At 42.3% G+C, this 14328-nt stretch overlaps 1 protein-coding gene across 1 annotated transcript in view; it reads left to right on the top strand.

Moving 5' to 3' along the window:
* Window positions 1-1089: 1089 nt before the first annotated feature.
* The window catches only part of ARFGEF1 (ADP ribosylation factor guanine nucleotide exchange factor 1), a 90265-nt gene continuing 77026 nt past the window's right edge, over window positions 1090-14328 (top strand). The window contains exon 1 of the mRNA XM_033069256.2: window positions 1090-2054. Within this exon, the coding sequence (XP_032925147.1) occupies window positions 1931-2054 (124 nt within the window). The 5' untranslated portion in view covers window positions 1090-1930. The remainder of the gene's footprint in view (window positions 2055-14328) is intronic.

The following is a 14328-nucleotide window of genomic DNA, read 5'->3' as shown; positions in this document are numbered from 1 at the left end:
ACCACAAAAAGCTGCTGGAACAAATTTCAGCCAAACAAGTATTTTGCTCTAACAGTTAGGCCTTGCATTCACCTCTAGCTTTAGCAGAACTCCCTGTCCAAAGTGTTCCTTAAAAAGTCAAGTAGAGATACCTGTGAGGCAACAAGTCACCTTGGCACACATAATTTCTCATTTGGGAAACTGAGTTAAGCAACACTGGGCAGTATTATCTGCCTCTTCACTGGGCTGAGATCACTGAACCTTTACTAATGCCGCTACCAATGGCTCTGTTGTAGATAAGGAAACAGGTGCTGAAATAAATGCCTTACAAGACCTTAGCACAGTGGCATGACAGCCTGGGCAAACTGTCTCAAATGTTCCATGAGGAAGGTGTTGGGATTAGCTTCCAAAGGTTGTGGTCCTGACTGATACAGCACGACCACAGGAATAAAGAAAGGACTGGGAAGACTTGCCGAGTGCTCCATGAGGAAGGTGTCAGGGCTAAATTCTGAAGGTTCCTGATACATCAGAACCACTGCAATAGAGAATAGACTGAAAAGGTTTGCTGGGGATAACCTCTTTGCGGTGTGCAGGCTCTGTCCTCAGAGATCAGAGATGCCCCCTGGTTTCCACAACCATCCCTTGCTTTGTACACACTGATGCTATAGCCTTGTCCCACTCTGCTTAAAAGGTACACCTACAACTTCTGCTCTTTCATTTCCAGATTAATTTCTAAGAATTTTTTTTGTTTGGTTGGGTTTTTGTTTGTTTGTTTGTTTTGTATCAGGTAACAATTTTCTAAACCAGACCTGCCTTCAGTTAGCGCCAAATCCGACTTTTATATACTGTTGTACAAGTGTTCCTGAGTGAAAAAGCTGGCCCTGTTATGCTTTTGCTGCTTACCAGTTAGGCAGAGTCGACCTTAGCTATTATTTTTTCAATGCTCTATACTCCTAATGCACGTGCAGTGGGAAGAAACGCGGGACGCCAGCGCTTTAGTGAGAGGACGCGGGCGATAGAGGAAGGCACCGCACGAACCGGCAGGTGCAGCGCTCCGCCGCGCCCGAGGGGAGGGGCTGAGGGAGCGCCCCGGGGAGCCCGGACACCTCCCAAGCCCCAACGCGCTGCTCCCGTCCTTTCTCCTTCCCTCGCTGCCGGGAGCTGCTCTCCGCTCGCTGCCCCGTGAGCCGGAACCCCGGGCGTTTCTCGTCAGGGAAGGCGGCGCCGTGGAAGGAGGACGGCTCCGCTACCAGGGAGGCCCCTTGCCCCAGCCCGGCGAAGCCCGCCCTTCAGGGGCAGGTAGCGCATCCCGGAGGAGCTTTCTTCCTCCGTCTCCTCCTCCACCTCCTAGCGCCGGTGGCCCGGAAGGGAAGCCCTGCCCCTCCCCTCATCCAGCTCCCAGGTGGCAGCGGCCATCTCCCTGCCTCACTCCTCGCTGCCTCCCGCGGCTCCCCTCCACCTGTAGCACGGCCGCGGGGCGGGCAGAAGGCGAGTGCCCCCCGCCCTCCAGCTTCCCTCCGCCCGCCCTGCCTCCCGGGACACGGCCGCCGCTTCCTCCCGCTCCGGCTGCGGCCCTGACGTCGCTTCCTTCCAACATGGCGAGGGCAGGTTGTTGCTGCGGCCGCCGCCGCCGGTGCTGATGGAGGCGGGTGCGGGCCGGGGGCGGCTCGGGGACTGACGGGCGCCGTCCGCGCACACACGCATCGGGGGTGGGAGGAGAAGGGAGGAGAAGGTTCCGTCTTTCCTCAGCCGCGGGGGTTGGCTGTCGGTGCCGCCCGGGCCCACCCCAGGCTCCCCCAGGGGAGCCGCCGAGCGGGTGTTGGGACGCCCTGCGAGGGAGCCCTTCCCCCGCGGCCGCCGCGGCCCCTGGCAGCGCTCCCGGTGGGAGAGGCCGGTGCCCCGCTCTCACTTCCCCGCTCCACCCTCCTCCTCTCACGGCTCGATCGCGCCCATGTATGAAGGGAAGAAGACGAAAAACATGTTTCTGACCCGGGCCCTGGAGAAGATCCTGGCCGACAAGGAGGTGAAGAAGGCGCATCACTCCCAGCTGCGCAAAGCCTGCGAGGTGGCACTAGGTGAGGCGCAGCCCGGGCGGACAAGGAAGGGGCGGCCAGAGGTCGGGGTGCGCTTCGGGGCCCGCTTTGCCTGTGCGTGTTTGTGTTGCGGGGGGGCTGTGGGGCTCCTGGGGGAATGAGGCAGAGGGGCTGCCTGGCAGGGAAGGGCCGGGGGCGGTGGGGTTGCGGCTAAGCCGTGGCACCGGTCTGGGTCGTGCAGTTCAGCCCCCCGGAGGTGTGGGCGCCCTGGGCTGCGGGCGAGCATCGCCCCTCGCCGGGAGCGGCCCCTTGCTGACAGCAGCGGCGAGGGCGCTGCGGCGCCCGCCGGGCTCTCCTCCTTCCCTCCTCCTCCTCCCCGCTCGCAGGATGAATAGGCAGACACGGAGCTGAGCTGAGCTGACCTGGAAGCAGACGGCCGGCGGGGAGGGAGCAGGTGACAGGCAGCGGTGAGGGAGGAGGGACGGGTGAGGAAGAGGGGGTGGCCGAGAGCGAGAGACAATTATACCAGGCCATGTCTGGAGCTAGTGGCCCTTCGGGGCCGGGAGGAGGGCTGGAGAGGGAGAGGATGGTCCAGGAGATGTGCGAAGGAGAGCCTTAGGCGAGTCGTTCTTGCTGGAGAAACAGCTGAGGGGGAAGAGAGTTTCCTTCATGCATGGCAGAGCTGGAGCGGCCAGGGATGATAACAGAATCACAGAGTTGTTAGGGTTGGAAGGGGCCTCTGGAGATCAAGTAGTCCAGCCCCCATCTTGTTGGATTCCCAAGATGTGGGAATCTTTTGCCTGTTTCGGGCCGAAGGAGGGGTGTTGGGTTTGTAGTGCAGCTGTGTCAGCGCCACCTCGTCTGGAAGCGTGAGGGAAGTAGCGGTGCTGGGTAGTACAAAGCACATGTAGGCATCCAATTACAGGCAGCTTAAAAGGACAACGTGGGCTTCACGATTCTGACATGAGTAGTACAGGCGGGGCTTCAACCTATGTGGCAAAATACTGACATATTTACTGAAAGACCTGTTTCATTTAAGTAATACATAAATGGACTGTGTCTCTCCCTTTCTAGTGTAATTTTTTCTGTTTTGGAGATAATTATCTTGGTTTTTTACAGTAATAATGTATGTTTCAATGGATTTGTTTGAAGAGATAACATTAAACTTGCTTGTTCTGAAAATTAGTATATAATTCGAAGTTGTTCTTTTGTCATTCTGTTAATTCATGTGTTAGTGCTTACTTTTTTTTAAAAAAAAAATCCTTTTCTTCATTTCTTTGTCTGTGAAAGATCCTGACAAAGGGAGGGGCAGAAATAACCATTCTTCAGCTATTTATTTCTTCTTAATTAAAATCAATGAGAAACGGATTTTTTCTTACATTCTTCATGTATCACTAGAGTGGTTAACAATAATCGTATTATTTATACGGATGGGATTAAATTGATTACCCTTTGGCCCTTCTGTTGACTTTAGACTGTGCATTCAAGTTAGAAATAAAACAGAGAAATGTTTTCTTATTGTTAAACTGAATTTCTATCCAGTCTGTGTGTCATCCATTGAATTAGACACTGCTATTAATCTTGTGTTTCTGCTGTACTATATTTCAGTAACTTAAGTATCATCCAGATCCCTCCAAGCATGGCTCCATTGTGTTCTGCAGATTACAAAGCAAGCCCTCTAGACTGTACAGTCTGCCTCTTGTGTCATGTAAACTAATTTGTGTGAGGAGACCCTCAAGAACACAATCCAGTGGTTTCTATCCTACAGCTTCATTGAATCCTTCTGTGGATTTAATTGGGGCTTAAATGGGAAAACAGTGTGATGTGTGTATAAAAATAATTAAGGCAGGAAAGAAGAAAGGTTGTGTGTATTTTTCGTGAACTTGAAAAATATCAGACAAGATGTTTACTATAGAGGGTTATTTAATTTTTTGTTGTTGTTGTTACAGCACAACAAAATACAGCTGGTGACTGTAAATTTAGCAATTTAGCATGATCTATTGTCTGTTTTTGTGCGTGATCGGAAGTGGCAGTATGTAACTCCTGAGCAGAGTAGTGCTCATGTCTGCCTATAAGGAAATTTTCAGAGAAAAGTATGTATCATCCATATTTCACATTCAGTACAATTGGCTGTTAAAGCTGAGCTGTGATTTTTGTAGCAGTATTTGAAATAGGATGCACATGTTGTGCTCTATCCATTTAGCTCCTCATCTGTTGAGACTGCTCTTCAGCCGGACGCTCCTTTACCATGTTATGCAAGGGGTACGGACTTATTACTCCTGAGGAATTGCTTTATTTTGAAGAGCAGCAACATTAATGATAAAAAATTTGTAGAATTATAATTTAGGGTTGAATTTAATTTGGTGTTAAGTCTGGCAAAGTCTAACTTTACAGTTTTATTTAAATGGTTTTTAAATGATTTTTTTAAATGGTAGTTAAATAAAAAGTAGCTTTTAAGAGTCATGGCAGTATTTCTGCATCTCTAAATCCATATCTCCATATCTCCCAAATCAGCATATTTTTTTTTCAGTCTGAATATTTACTTGCTTAGTCTTCACTGAAGTTGTCTGTGTGCTCCATTAAGATCTTTTTTCCAACTGCATGACTGTAGTAAAATGTTGCTTTTTATTTACTACTAATAATAGGTCAGATATTCTGACTAGTAGTTGTTACTAATTCAGGCTTTTTTTGTTTCATTCTCCAGAGCCACTATTTACATTGTTCTATCTTGTTTGTATAAAATTATCTGCCGTTAAAGTATTTGATAAACAAGCAATGATCAGAAATACAGTGTCCCTGTACAACAGGCTAACTAATAGTAACTCTGCTTTTTAGATTGAATTTAACAAGCAGTATTTTAAGAGTCTCTTATGCTCTCCTTTTGTCATTTTTAATCCCCATATGTTTTCTTATAAATCTGTTGCATTTAAATTCCATTAAGATTATGCATCACCTATTTTTAGTTTGTAAATCTTAGGGAGAAAAACCTTGCACAGCATTCCAGGCTGTGGCAGTTTGACCTCTGAACAGGTGTTGAGATGAGGTCCTTCTAGTATGACCCTTTTTCTGGTGATTAGAAGAAAGCAAACTATGGATTAAGTATTGCAACCTAAATTTTAGATGTTCTTTGGCTTTTTAACAGGGATGAAATTAAGCCTGATACTTGTAGCATCTTGTGTTTGATGGTTCATCAGTTTGTATCTGGGTTTATACAGAGCAGTTGAGTTTAACATTATCCTTTCTGAGAGGTTTTCTCTCTATTTGGAAAATACAAGATTTCCTTAGTCACCTAATGAAGTACAGCTAATTAAGAACTTTGCATTGTTTACTTTTGTAGCAACAGCTCTTAATTTGTGTAAGGAATGATTTTATCCTTGAAACTGTCCACTTGCAGAAAGTATCAGGCAGAAAGCTGTCAGAAGGATTAGATTTAGAAGCTCCTTTTCCAGTGAGTTACCTCCACTGCTGTTTCTGTCTTGCTTTTCAGCCATGCTACAGTGTAGGAAAACTTACTGTAAGCATACTGTGTTTGCATAAACAATGAAAGGTCTTGAGGGAAAAACATCCTCATCTGAACATAAAGTTTTTAATAGACTGAACAAAAGTTGCTAGTGCTTCATGACAAAATCTGAAGCATGGATTTGTTTCCCTGCAAAGGCAGTTTCAGAGCACTAAGCTGGGCAAACCAGAATGCCCTGCTTGTATAAAGTCTACTAGTTCAACTGCAAATCAGGAGTCAAACAACTCTTCCAAAACAGTCCAAACCATAAGTAGTGTGAAATGATACGGATATGTCCCTAGTATGTACTTTTAAAGAGAAGTATGCATGCGCTGCCTGGAGTTCTGGAACTACTAACTGAAGAGGGCCAAAAGTTAGTTTTAAAAGGTTCTTTAGTGCTCCTTGTATTGTTTATTTTAGTCTGTCATGCAAGGATGCTGCTGGATGATGTAGCTCTCATGTAGTGTGAAAGTAGCATCTCTGTTCAGTTTGTACAGCCTTTACTTGTATGTGTATGATGATGGGCTATAATTAGCACTTAGTTTCTCTGAAAACAGGTAATGCTTGGAGTAGAACTAACCCAGAGGTGTGAAGGTTCATCTGTGTCCTTACCTGTGCATGTGTTGGAAACTGAGTGCATTGGAAAATACCTTCCTACACTATAAGGAACAGTTAAAAATGCATTTTGAAGACCATTATTGTGTTACTGCACTGAAGTTAATTTTACTGGAGAAGTTGTGGATGAGCTAAATTCCTGTTAGTATTTTGGCTAATGCTGTTCTTGGTAGGCTACCTTCTATTTTTCATGAAAACTGGTTGTCCTTTTTTAGAAACTGGAGGTCAGAATTTTGGGAGTATTTTCTATGCTGGATACAAAGAGGTTGGTATTGCAAAATTCTGTGTTGTCTTCATGTGCTATAGGCATTTATTTTCACAATATGCAAGTCACTATTGTCCGTAAAATTTTTTTCTGGTTGTAATTGTCCTTCTGAAATGCTTATTTTTAAGCAAGGAGGATAAATGGAGATTACATGCTAGTAAAAACCAAGATGTATTTAAAAAAAACCCAAACAAACCCAAACCCCTGAAAATTGCAACTGCCTTTCCCTGCTTTTGCTGCTTTACTGAGCTTGGGCTTTAACTAGCAGGCTTTCAGTGTGGTTAAAAATCTCATCTACTTTTGCAAAGATTTAAAACTTGACTTGGTAACAGTAAGATTTGGTTGGCCCTATAAACTGTTTTCCAGGTTGCCTTTAGTATTTGATATGTAAGGATAGAATTTATGGGGCTAATTTAAGGAAGGTTGTGTGTATTTAGATACCTTGTTGTTTCAAGTGTAATCAGATCTTGGCTGTGCAGAACAGCAGTGCTGATGAGATTTAATCTCTTTTGAGAAAGGGGATGGTTGGCAGGGTATATGTAAAAACACTTTTCTAGAAAACAGGGTAGATTGTATCTGGGTCAGACAAATGTTAATGGAGAACAAATATCAAATACTTGGGTTTTGTCTTGGTAGTTAAAAATGGTATTTCTTTTAAGTACAGTAATTTCACGAATACAAGCCGCACCATTTAGACCAAAATTTTGGTGGAAACCTGGAAGTGCGGCTAATACTCCGAGGTGGCTGATTTATTAACAAAAATGTGATATCTGCTCTTACCTGGTACCGTGCCGGTCCTGTCCCGAGCCAGAATGGTTTGAAATCCGTGGTTTCCCAGTGTTCCGACGATGAACCTATCAGAGAACAGCTTATTGCCTGCCTGTGGATGATGGCATTACTGAGGGGTAGGGGGTATTATCAGGGTGAGTTCCCTCGGCGCGTTCTCTCGGCAGTTGGATAAAAGTGTGTGATACTTCTCTGTACTTTTTAAAGTGTTTTCAGTCTTGTGCGGCTGCGCGGCTGGCTGGGCTCATGCGGAGAGGGGTGGGGCGCTGGGCTCATGCGGAGAGGGTTGGGGGGGGGGGGGGCGCTGGGCTCGCGCGGGTGAGCAGGGTGGCTGTGCCGGCACGGAGATGCAGCTCCGCTCGGAACTCAGCCGCTCGCCCGCGCGGATGAGCGGGGTGGCTGTGTTGGCACAGAGATGCAGCTCCGCTCGGAGCTCAGCTACCCGCCTGCGCGGCTGAGCTGCTGTTTAAAGGCAACGCGGATCCGTTGGGAATGCTCGCAAAATGACCACACTATTGTTCCTGTCTTTCTCGACTTGTAAATAAAACTTGCAGGGAACGCTGCCGCAGCTATTTTCTGTGTCTTTTTTCACTTGGAAATAATGTTTCCGAGGTCAACAGTAAACCAGCAAGCCCCGGCGATCCACGATTGTGTTACTAAATGACGACTTTGTGAAAGTTCGCTGCGAACAAAAGTGCGGCTAATATTCCGGTGTGGCTTTTTTATTGACAAAGACATCAACGTTGCCAACACACCAGAAATGCGGCTTATACTCTGTGCGGCTTGTATTCGTGAAATTACTGTAACTTTGACTTCATCCTGAAATATGTTTGGTTAAAGCTTGTAATATTTTGAGAGTTTGAGCATTGGTTTTCATGATCTTTTAAAATTTAATCTTGAAAGACTTCAACATATCTTTGACACAGGACAGCTTTTCAATACTTGTATTCTACTGCATATTTTAGAGCCTTCATTAGAATTTTGAAACTTAAAATGAGAAGTTGTTGCCTTGTGACCAGAATGCATCTGTTTCTTGTAAGAACTATCTTTACTGTCTTGTGGGGTTTTGGTCTAGTTTCTTCCTGTATTCTTTTCAGTGTATAACTGCTATGATTGTAATCTTTTCCTTTTTTCTCTTGATTCTTACCAGCTAACAACTGTGTCATTCATTCAGGATGACAACAGTGTCTGTTCTTATGTGTCTTCTTCACTTACAAATAAAAAAAATTAGCTCAACTGTTGACAACAGTTGTACATTCCAGACTTTTTCTAGAATCCTTCAGAGAGCAGTCATTATTGAGATAATATTTTGATAAGATTTTCTAAACAAGTAAACTTGTGCAGATTTTGGTGTTTATGGGTGTTTTTTGTAAAGAGGGAAGCTTCAACCATTGGTGCTCTAGTCAGTCTCTCCTGTTCTTGGCAAACATCCTAAGTGAAATCACAGAATTGCAAAGATAGGTAAGGCTTGTCTTTTTGGGGGGCATCTGGCTGTCAGTTTGGGGGTTTTATTGGTGTTGACGCTTTTATCAGGTTGCTGATCAGTTTGTACTTTAAATGAATGCTGCCAGGAGCTTGGAAAGCAAGACCTGCAAATTTGCCCATGATTCTTGTTCTGTTCTGCAACAACCTATGGTAGATCAGTAACTCGAATAGGCAGAGGAAAAGAGTTTTGTGTTTTCTAGATCCAGCTGGAAAGCTTTCCTGTATGGTGTGTAAATTGGTGGTTTGCAGGGAGAAAATACTGTGCCTGTGAAAGACAGCTACTGTCAGTGGAGGCTTGTAGGCTGGAGGGACTTGGGAAACAGCTCTGCAGATTTCAAGGCAGGAGGGAGATATCATGGAAATACAGCTGAGGAAGAAGTTTGATAATTTTTATCTGTAAAGGAGGCAGACCTTTACTATGTGTGTTTAAAAGACAAAAATAATGTGTAGTAACTGTGCTAGTAAGATGCATACAAACCAAGAAGTATTCTGTGCATAGTTCACAGCCTGTAGTTCTTTCCCATAACTAAGTAGTAGAAGAAACTATAGGTTACATCTAGGCAAAACAGACCTTTAAGAAAAATCACATACAAGAGGTTTCCAAACAACCAGGGAAAACATAAAATGCTTCTGTGGGATTTTATAGAAAGAGATTATTGCACAAGGATAATTGAACAAATGGTAGCTGGTGTTTCTATGAAAAGCACTTAATGTGGTAACCTGAATGAAGAAGAAAGCACCTAAACTACCAAACACCACCACCATCCCCTGCCTCCAGCCTATATAATTTATAGATACTGTAATAGAATGCAGGGGAGTGTTAAAAATAATAATCAGTTTTTGAGAGATAAGGTAGACAATATTTGCTATGTGATGCTTTCCATTTTCAGTATAAATGTAGAGACACTAAAAATAGGTCTGTCAAGCCCCAAGAGTGTGAAATACCTGGCACAATTCCTTTATTGATTTCTAATCAATCATGAGATACTGAGAAAATTCCAAAGGACTGGAAGACATTTGCTACTGTGCCAGTATTGTTACAAGGATGGCCTAGGTAATTGCTAATGTATTGCATTAATGTTGATCCCAGGCAAAGTAGTGGGGTGACTGATACATATGTCAGTGAGAACACAATTGGCAATCAGCAAGGATTTGATAAAGATTTTACAGTAATTTTTAGAAAAGGCAGGTCCTCTACCAGTTTCAGAGTTTGGGTATAGATTATAAGGCATTTTTACCACTTACTAGTCTTCTGTAATTATGTTCTTCAGAGCTTGACTTTAAATGATTAGAAGTAAAAATTGCCAAACTGGTAGAAAAATGGTTGATGACATTTCATTTGAATTTATAAATACTAACTAATTTTGATGTGAGGGGGTATTTTGTGATTTTTGGTTGATTAGTTTGGTGTTTTTCCCACCCTTTTTTTCATGTTGCTTCTTTCCAGTCTACCCTTGGTAGCTTTGAGGTATTCTTCTTGGTGTTGGAGATTTTGCTCAGGTTTCTTCAGGAGTCTCTGGATTTGGTGATGATTGCTGGTTTTCTTGAATTTGAAGTTTTAAATGTCTTAGTAGGTCATGAGGTTTCAGTTGGGAGGCAGGAACTTCTTTTGAAAGAACTTGTGGTCTTGAGGAAGCTGAGCTCTTGTTACAATGCTGTGGTCAAGAACAGTTTAAAAGCTTGGATAGGGAATGTGGAGGTTGTACTAACTCTGTACATTACACAACTTAGAGCTGTTTTGTCATGCATGGATGGGTTTTTTGTCTTAAGTCCACACTGTTTATTTTAGAGTTGTATAAACAGTTTAATAGCATAACTACATTTTTCCAAAACCAAAGGTGTCTTTTGATAAGACATTTAGGGCATGATTGCTTTGGACTTTTTTTTTTTTTTAATGACTTTCAGAAGGTTTGATTTTTTTTTTTTTTTTCTCTTGTCCCTCTGTTTCTGGTACTCTATCATGTATACTCACTTGGTACAAGATGGCATAGTTATTGATGTTATGCTGTTTATTACTTGGTTGTTTTCAAATGGTTTATGTCTGCTGTTCACTGCTCTTCAGTGGTTTTTTTTTTCATTTCATGCATTTCTTATGTTTGAAAAACTGTATTTTAAAGATAATTGAAGTTACTTGCCCTTGAGATAAATGGGTTTATTCAAGCTCTCTTTTTTTATCTAGTCAAACACAGAGAGAGATAAATTTCAAGAAAATGATCCATTATTAATACCAATTCTGCACATACTGCCTTTAGCACTTGCTGTTCTAATAATCTCAACAGGTTTGTAATGTTATTCCTACTTTTCAGTTAAAAATAGAAGTGTAATTAGGTTTGTAAATATTTCACATGAAGATATTTTAGCCAGTGCTGGATCCAGGAATGTGTTGTTTCTTTCTTTTTTTGTTGTTGTTTTTCGCTTGAAGTCACTTGAAGTGACTCCCAGGTGTCAGTTTGCACTGCAGTTGGTTTAAATGACCAACATGCTTCAACATTGCAATGTGCAGCTTTGCAGTTTGAGAGAAATGAGGGAGGAGATATTTTTAGACTTTGAAATTGAGATAAAACTATTGAGGTTTAATTTAGACAGCATTTTATACTATAGTCTAAGCTATCTGGCTCAATAATGAGGTAGACTTTGAATTTCAAATGTGTAAATTAAAAATAAGTAGTGTGCCACTGGTGTGATTTCTGTGGTAGCTTCCCACTGTATTTCAGTTTTCAAACTGTGCTGCAAATTGACGCAGATCTACTTGCACAGAGCAGTGTGCTTTTAATGCAGTTGTAAGAATAAACTAGGGGGAGTATCCTTCCAAGTGAAGACATTTTTTGCAAAGGTGGGGTTCTGTTGTGTGTAAAACTAACACACTGCTGCATGCCTGAGAAGTGACCCTCCAGGTGTTAACGGTGTCTGGGTGGTACTGTTACCTGGACTGAGAGTGCAGCAGGCAACATAAAGTCACAGAGTTCCTTCTGATGCTCAGGAAAGCTGGAAAAGGCAGAGTATGAACTTGCTTAATTTGGCTGATGGACTATGATGTGTACAAGAATGCTGGCATGGGTCTTGTGTGGAGTGTAGGAGAGTGGATAGGAATAAATTAACCTTTGTTACCATTATTCTGGAATTGAAACAGAGCTTTATAGCCTTAAGTAAAATAGCTAGACTAGAACAGCTGCCTTTGCATGGAAGTTTGAAAGCTGGATAAAAACTGTCTGAGAAGTGTAATTAAAATTTTCTTCTCCTACATCAAAATAAGACACTTGAATGTTCTCTACTTGTAATTTAAGACATGAAACCTGATTTTGTGTGATTATGCATATAAATAGATCCTAAATGCTTAGAAGTTTGCTGTAAAGAGAAACAGGTTGCTTTAAAATTGTACCTAACACTGTAGTTAGTGATGTTTGGAGAAGCTTCAGGTTTGTATCCGAGCTCCTTTTCTCTTCCTCTTGGCACCTAAGTTTGACCTCCATCCCTGAGTCTTGCTCAGAACAAAATCCGTGTTCAAATTATTTACAGCCTTTTATATTGAAGGAAAGGCAGCACCTTCTTTGTTCACCTTCTTATCACATGAAAGCTGAAGCTGCTGTCTGCTTGATTGCTGTCCAGCCCTTTCAGTGGTGAGCTTGAGGCAGGTGGCAATTTATTTGACTGACTACTGTAGTTTGTAACAGTTTTTATTTAACTGTAATTACTTTTGCTTTCTCTTTCACTGATTTTGTGCCACTCCTGCTTGTTCTTTAAGAGCACTTTAGGACACATGGTTAAGAAAAAACGTGTAAATATAACTGTTGTTAAATAAAAAGAATTTGCGTCGTCAATGCACGTACATTTTTCATACTACATTTAGAACTATGGATCCAATGGATCTGGTAAATATGGAACTGAATGCCTGAAATTCTTCATGGCTTGGTAAGCAGTGGTAAAAGCACTTTCTTGTAGTATGGCTGGCAACATGAGTTAAGGTTAATAATACTTCAGTAGAGTTAATAATACTGTGCAGTAATGGCCTTTAAGTAGCCTTCCAATTGCTGCCTTATGGGCATCTGAGAAAAGGAAGAATAGTTGTCATATGAGTAATTGTCTTAATTTATGCAGTCTGAACTTCAGAAAAAAATTATTTGATGTAAATAAAAACATGGAAAATGAAGATTTAATTGTATTAATAATTAATGCATATGTGCTGTACTGAAGGCAGTCACACTGGAGCTTTCAATAATACTCATATTCTTACTTGTGTTCTTTCAAATATCTTAGTGTGAGCTGCTTCCTGTATCAGCACTTCATGAAGAAATAGGACTTCAGTAACAGTATAGTCATCTTGAATGCTTCATTGTCCCGGTTTAAAGGGACAGTATTACCAGGAAAAGGGAATTCAGGAACTCGCAGGCACAAAAAAGGTATAGGTTGGGAATAACAGTTCTTTACTGAAATATTTATAAGACAAACAAAAACAGCATCAGCTATACGAAAGAAAAAAAACAGTGACAGAACAGAATGGAATTCAGTCCCAGTCCCTTTTTCAGTCACCGATGGCTCTCCGATGGACCAGGGCGGGCGGCTTCTTAGTCGCGGCTGCTGCAGGGGCAGGGGAGGGGGCCAGGTGGCTTCACCGCCCCAGGTGGAAGAAAAGGTGAGGAAGGAAACTCTGCTCACCGTGGGCGTCCCAGTTCCCAGTTGTTCAGAGGAAGCAGGAAGCTTAAGCAGTCCAAATCCAAGAAGCCTGATCCGATCCCAGCAGGAGAAAAAGAACCTCTCTCCTCGAGTTCGACCGGCGAGCTGTAGAGTTCTCCTACCCCCAGTGTCCTCTTACTTGCCGAAAACAAAAGCAGGACTCCACCTTTCCCTAATGGGCCATCATTGCTTCAGCTAGTCCTTTGTCTCCAGCTCTTAACGGCTAATAGGAGAGCCATCCCGGCTAGCTTAACATAATAATGGGAAAAAATTTCTAAACCTCGCCAACCCACAACATTCATTTAAAAGAGCTGACATCAGGACTTCTGATTTAAAAGTTGAGCTTTGTAATACAAGTTCAAATTTTGTTTGGGTGAAAGTTACAAGCTTGATATAGTTGTAACCTTTTTGGGGGGCATACCACATAAAAATAAACTTAAGTCCATACTTCATTGCTGTCCTTTTTTGTTTCCTCTATCAAATATAACTATGAATTATGAGTTTTGTAAACAATCATTATTAAATTGTAGTCTTCTGACCATCATCTTGTAGCTGGAAAAGATAATCATTTTCTTGTAATTCAGAGCTACAACAGGAGGGAAATGGCTTAGTGTTCTTTTAATTAGAAGGTTACCAGTAGTATAATTCATGTATAGACTTACATGTGACCTTTAAAGTTTTAGTGTCTGAAATTAATAAGAGTCTTGCAGTTCATGTGTTTTGTTGCTTTCGAAGTTACTGTAGTGAGCAGGCTACTCTATGGGAGTATGATGGGGGTTTGTTTTGGGAGTTTTTTTGTTGCAATTTCTTTGAGTATCATGGACTTAAAATTACCTGTATTTAAGTCTGAAATAAAGGTTAGTAATCTTCAACTTTTAAATTGTCATTTAAACGACCCATTTCGAAAGGGTGAAAGAATAATTGCACTCAAATATCTACAGCAAGGTTAAAAATAAAAGTAGATTTTTCCCATATTACGAAGGGTTCTTTTAATT

The sequence above is a fragment of the Catharus ustulatus genome, chromosome 1 (genome assembly GCF_009819885.2).
Source record: "Catharus ustulatus isolate bCatUst1 chromosome 1, bCatUst1.pri.v2, whole genome shotgun sequence".
NCBI classification, from domain to species: domain Eukaryota; kingdom Metazoa; phylum Chordata; class Aves; order Passeriformes; family Turdidae; genus Catharus; species Catharus ustulatus.
The sequence above is the reverse complement of the archived record's forward strand: the minus strand, read 5'-3'. Positions and strand labels throughout refer to the sequence as shown.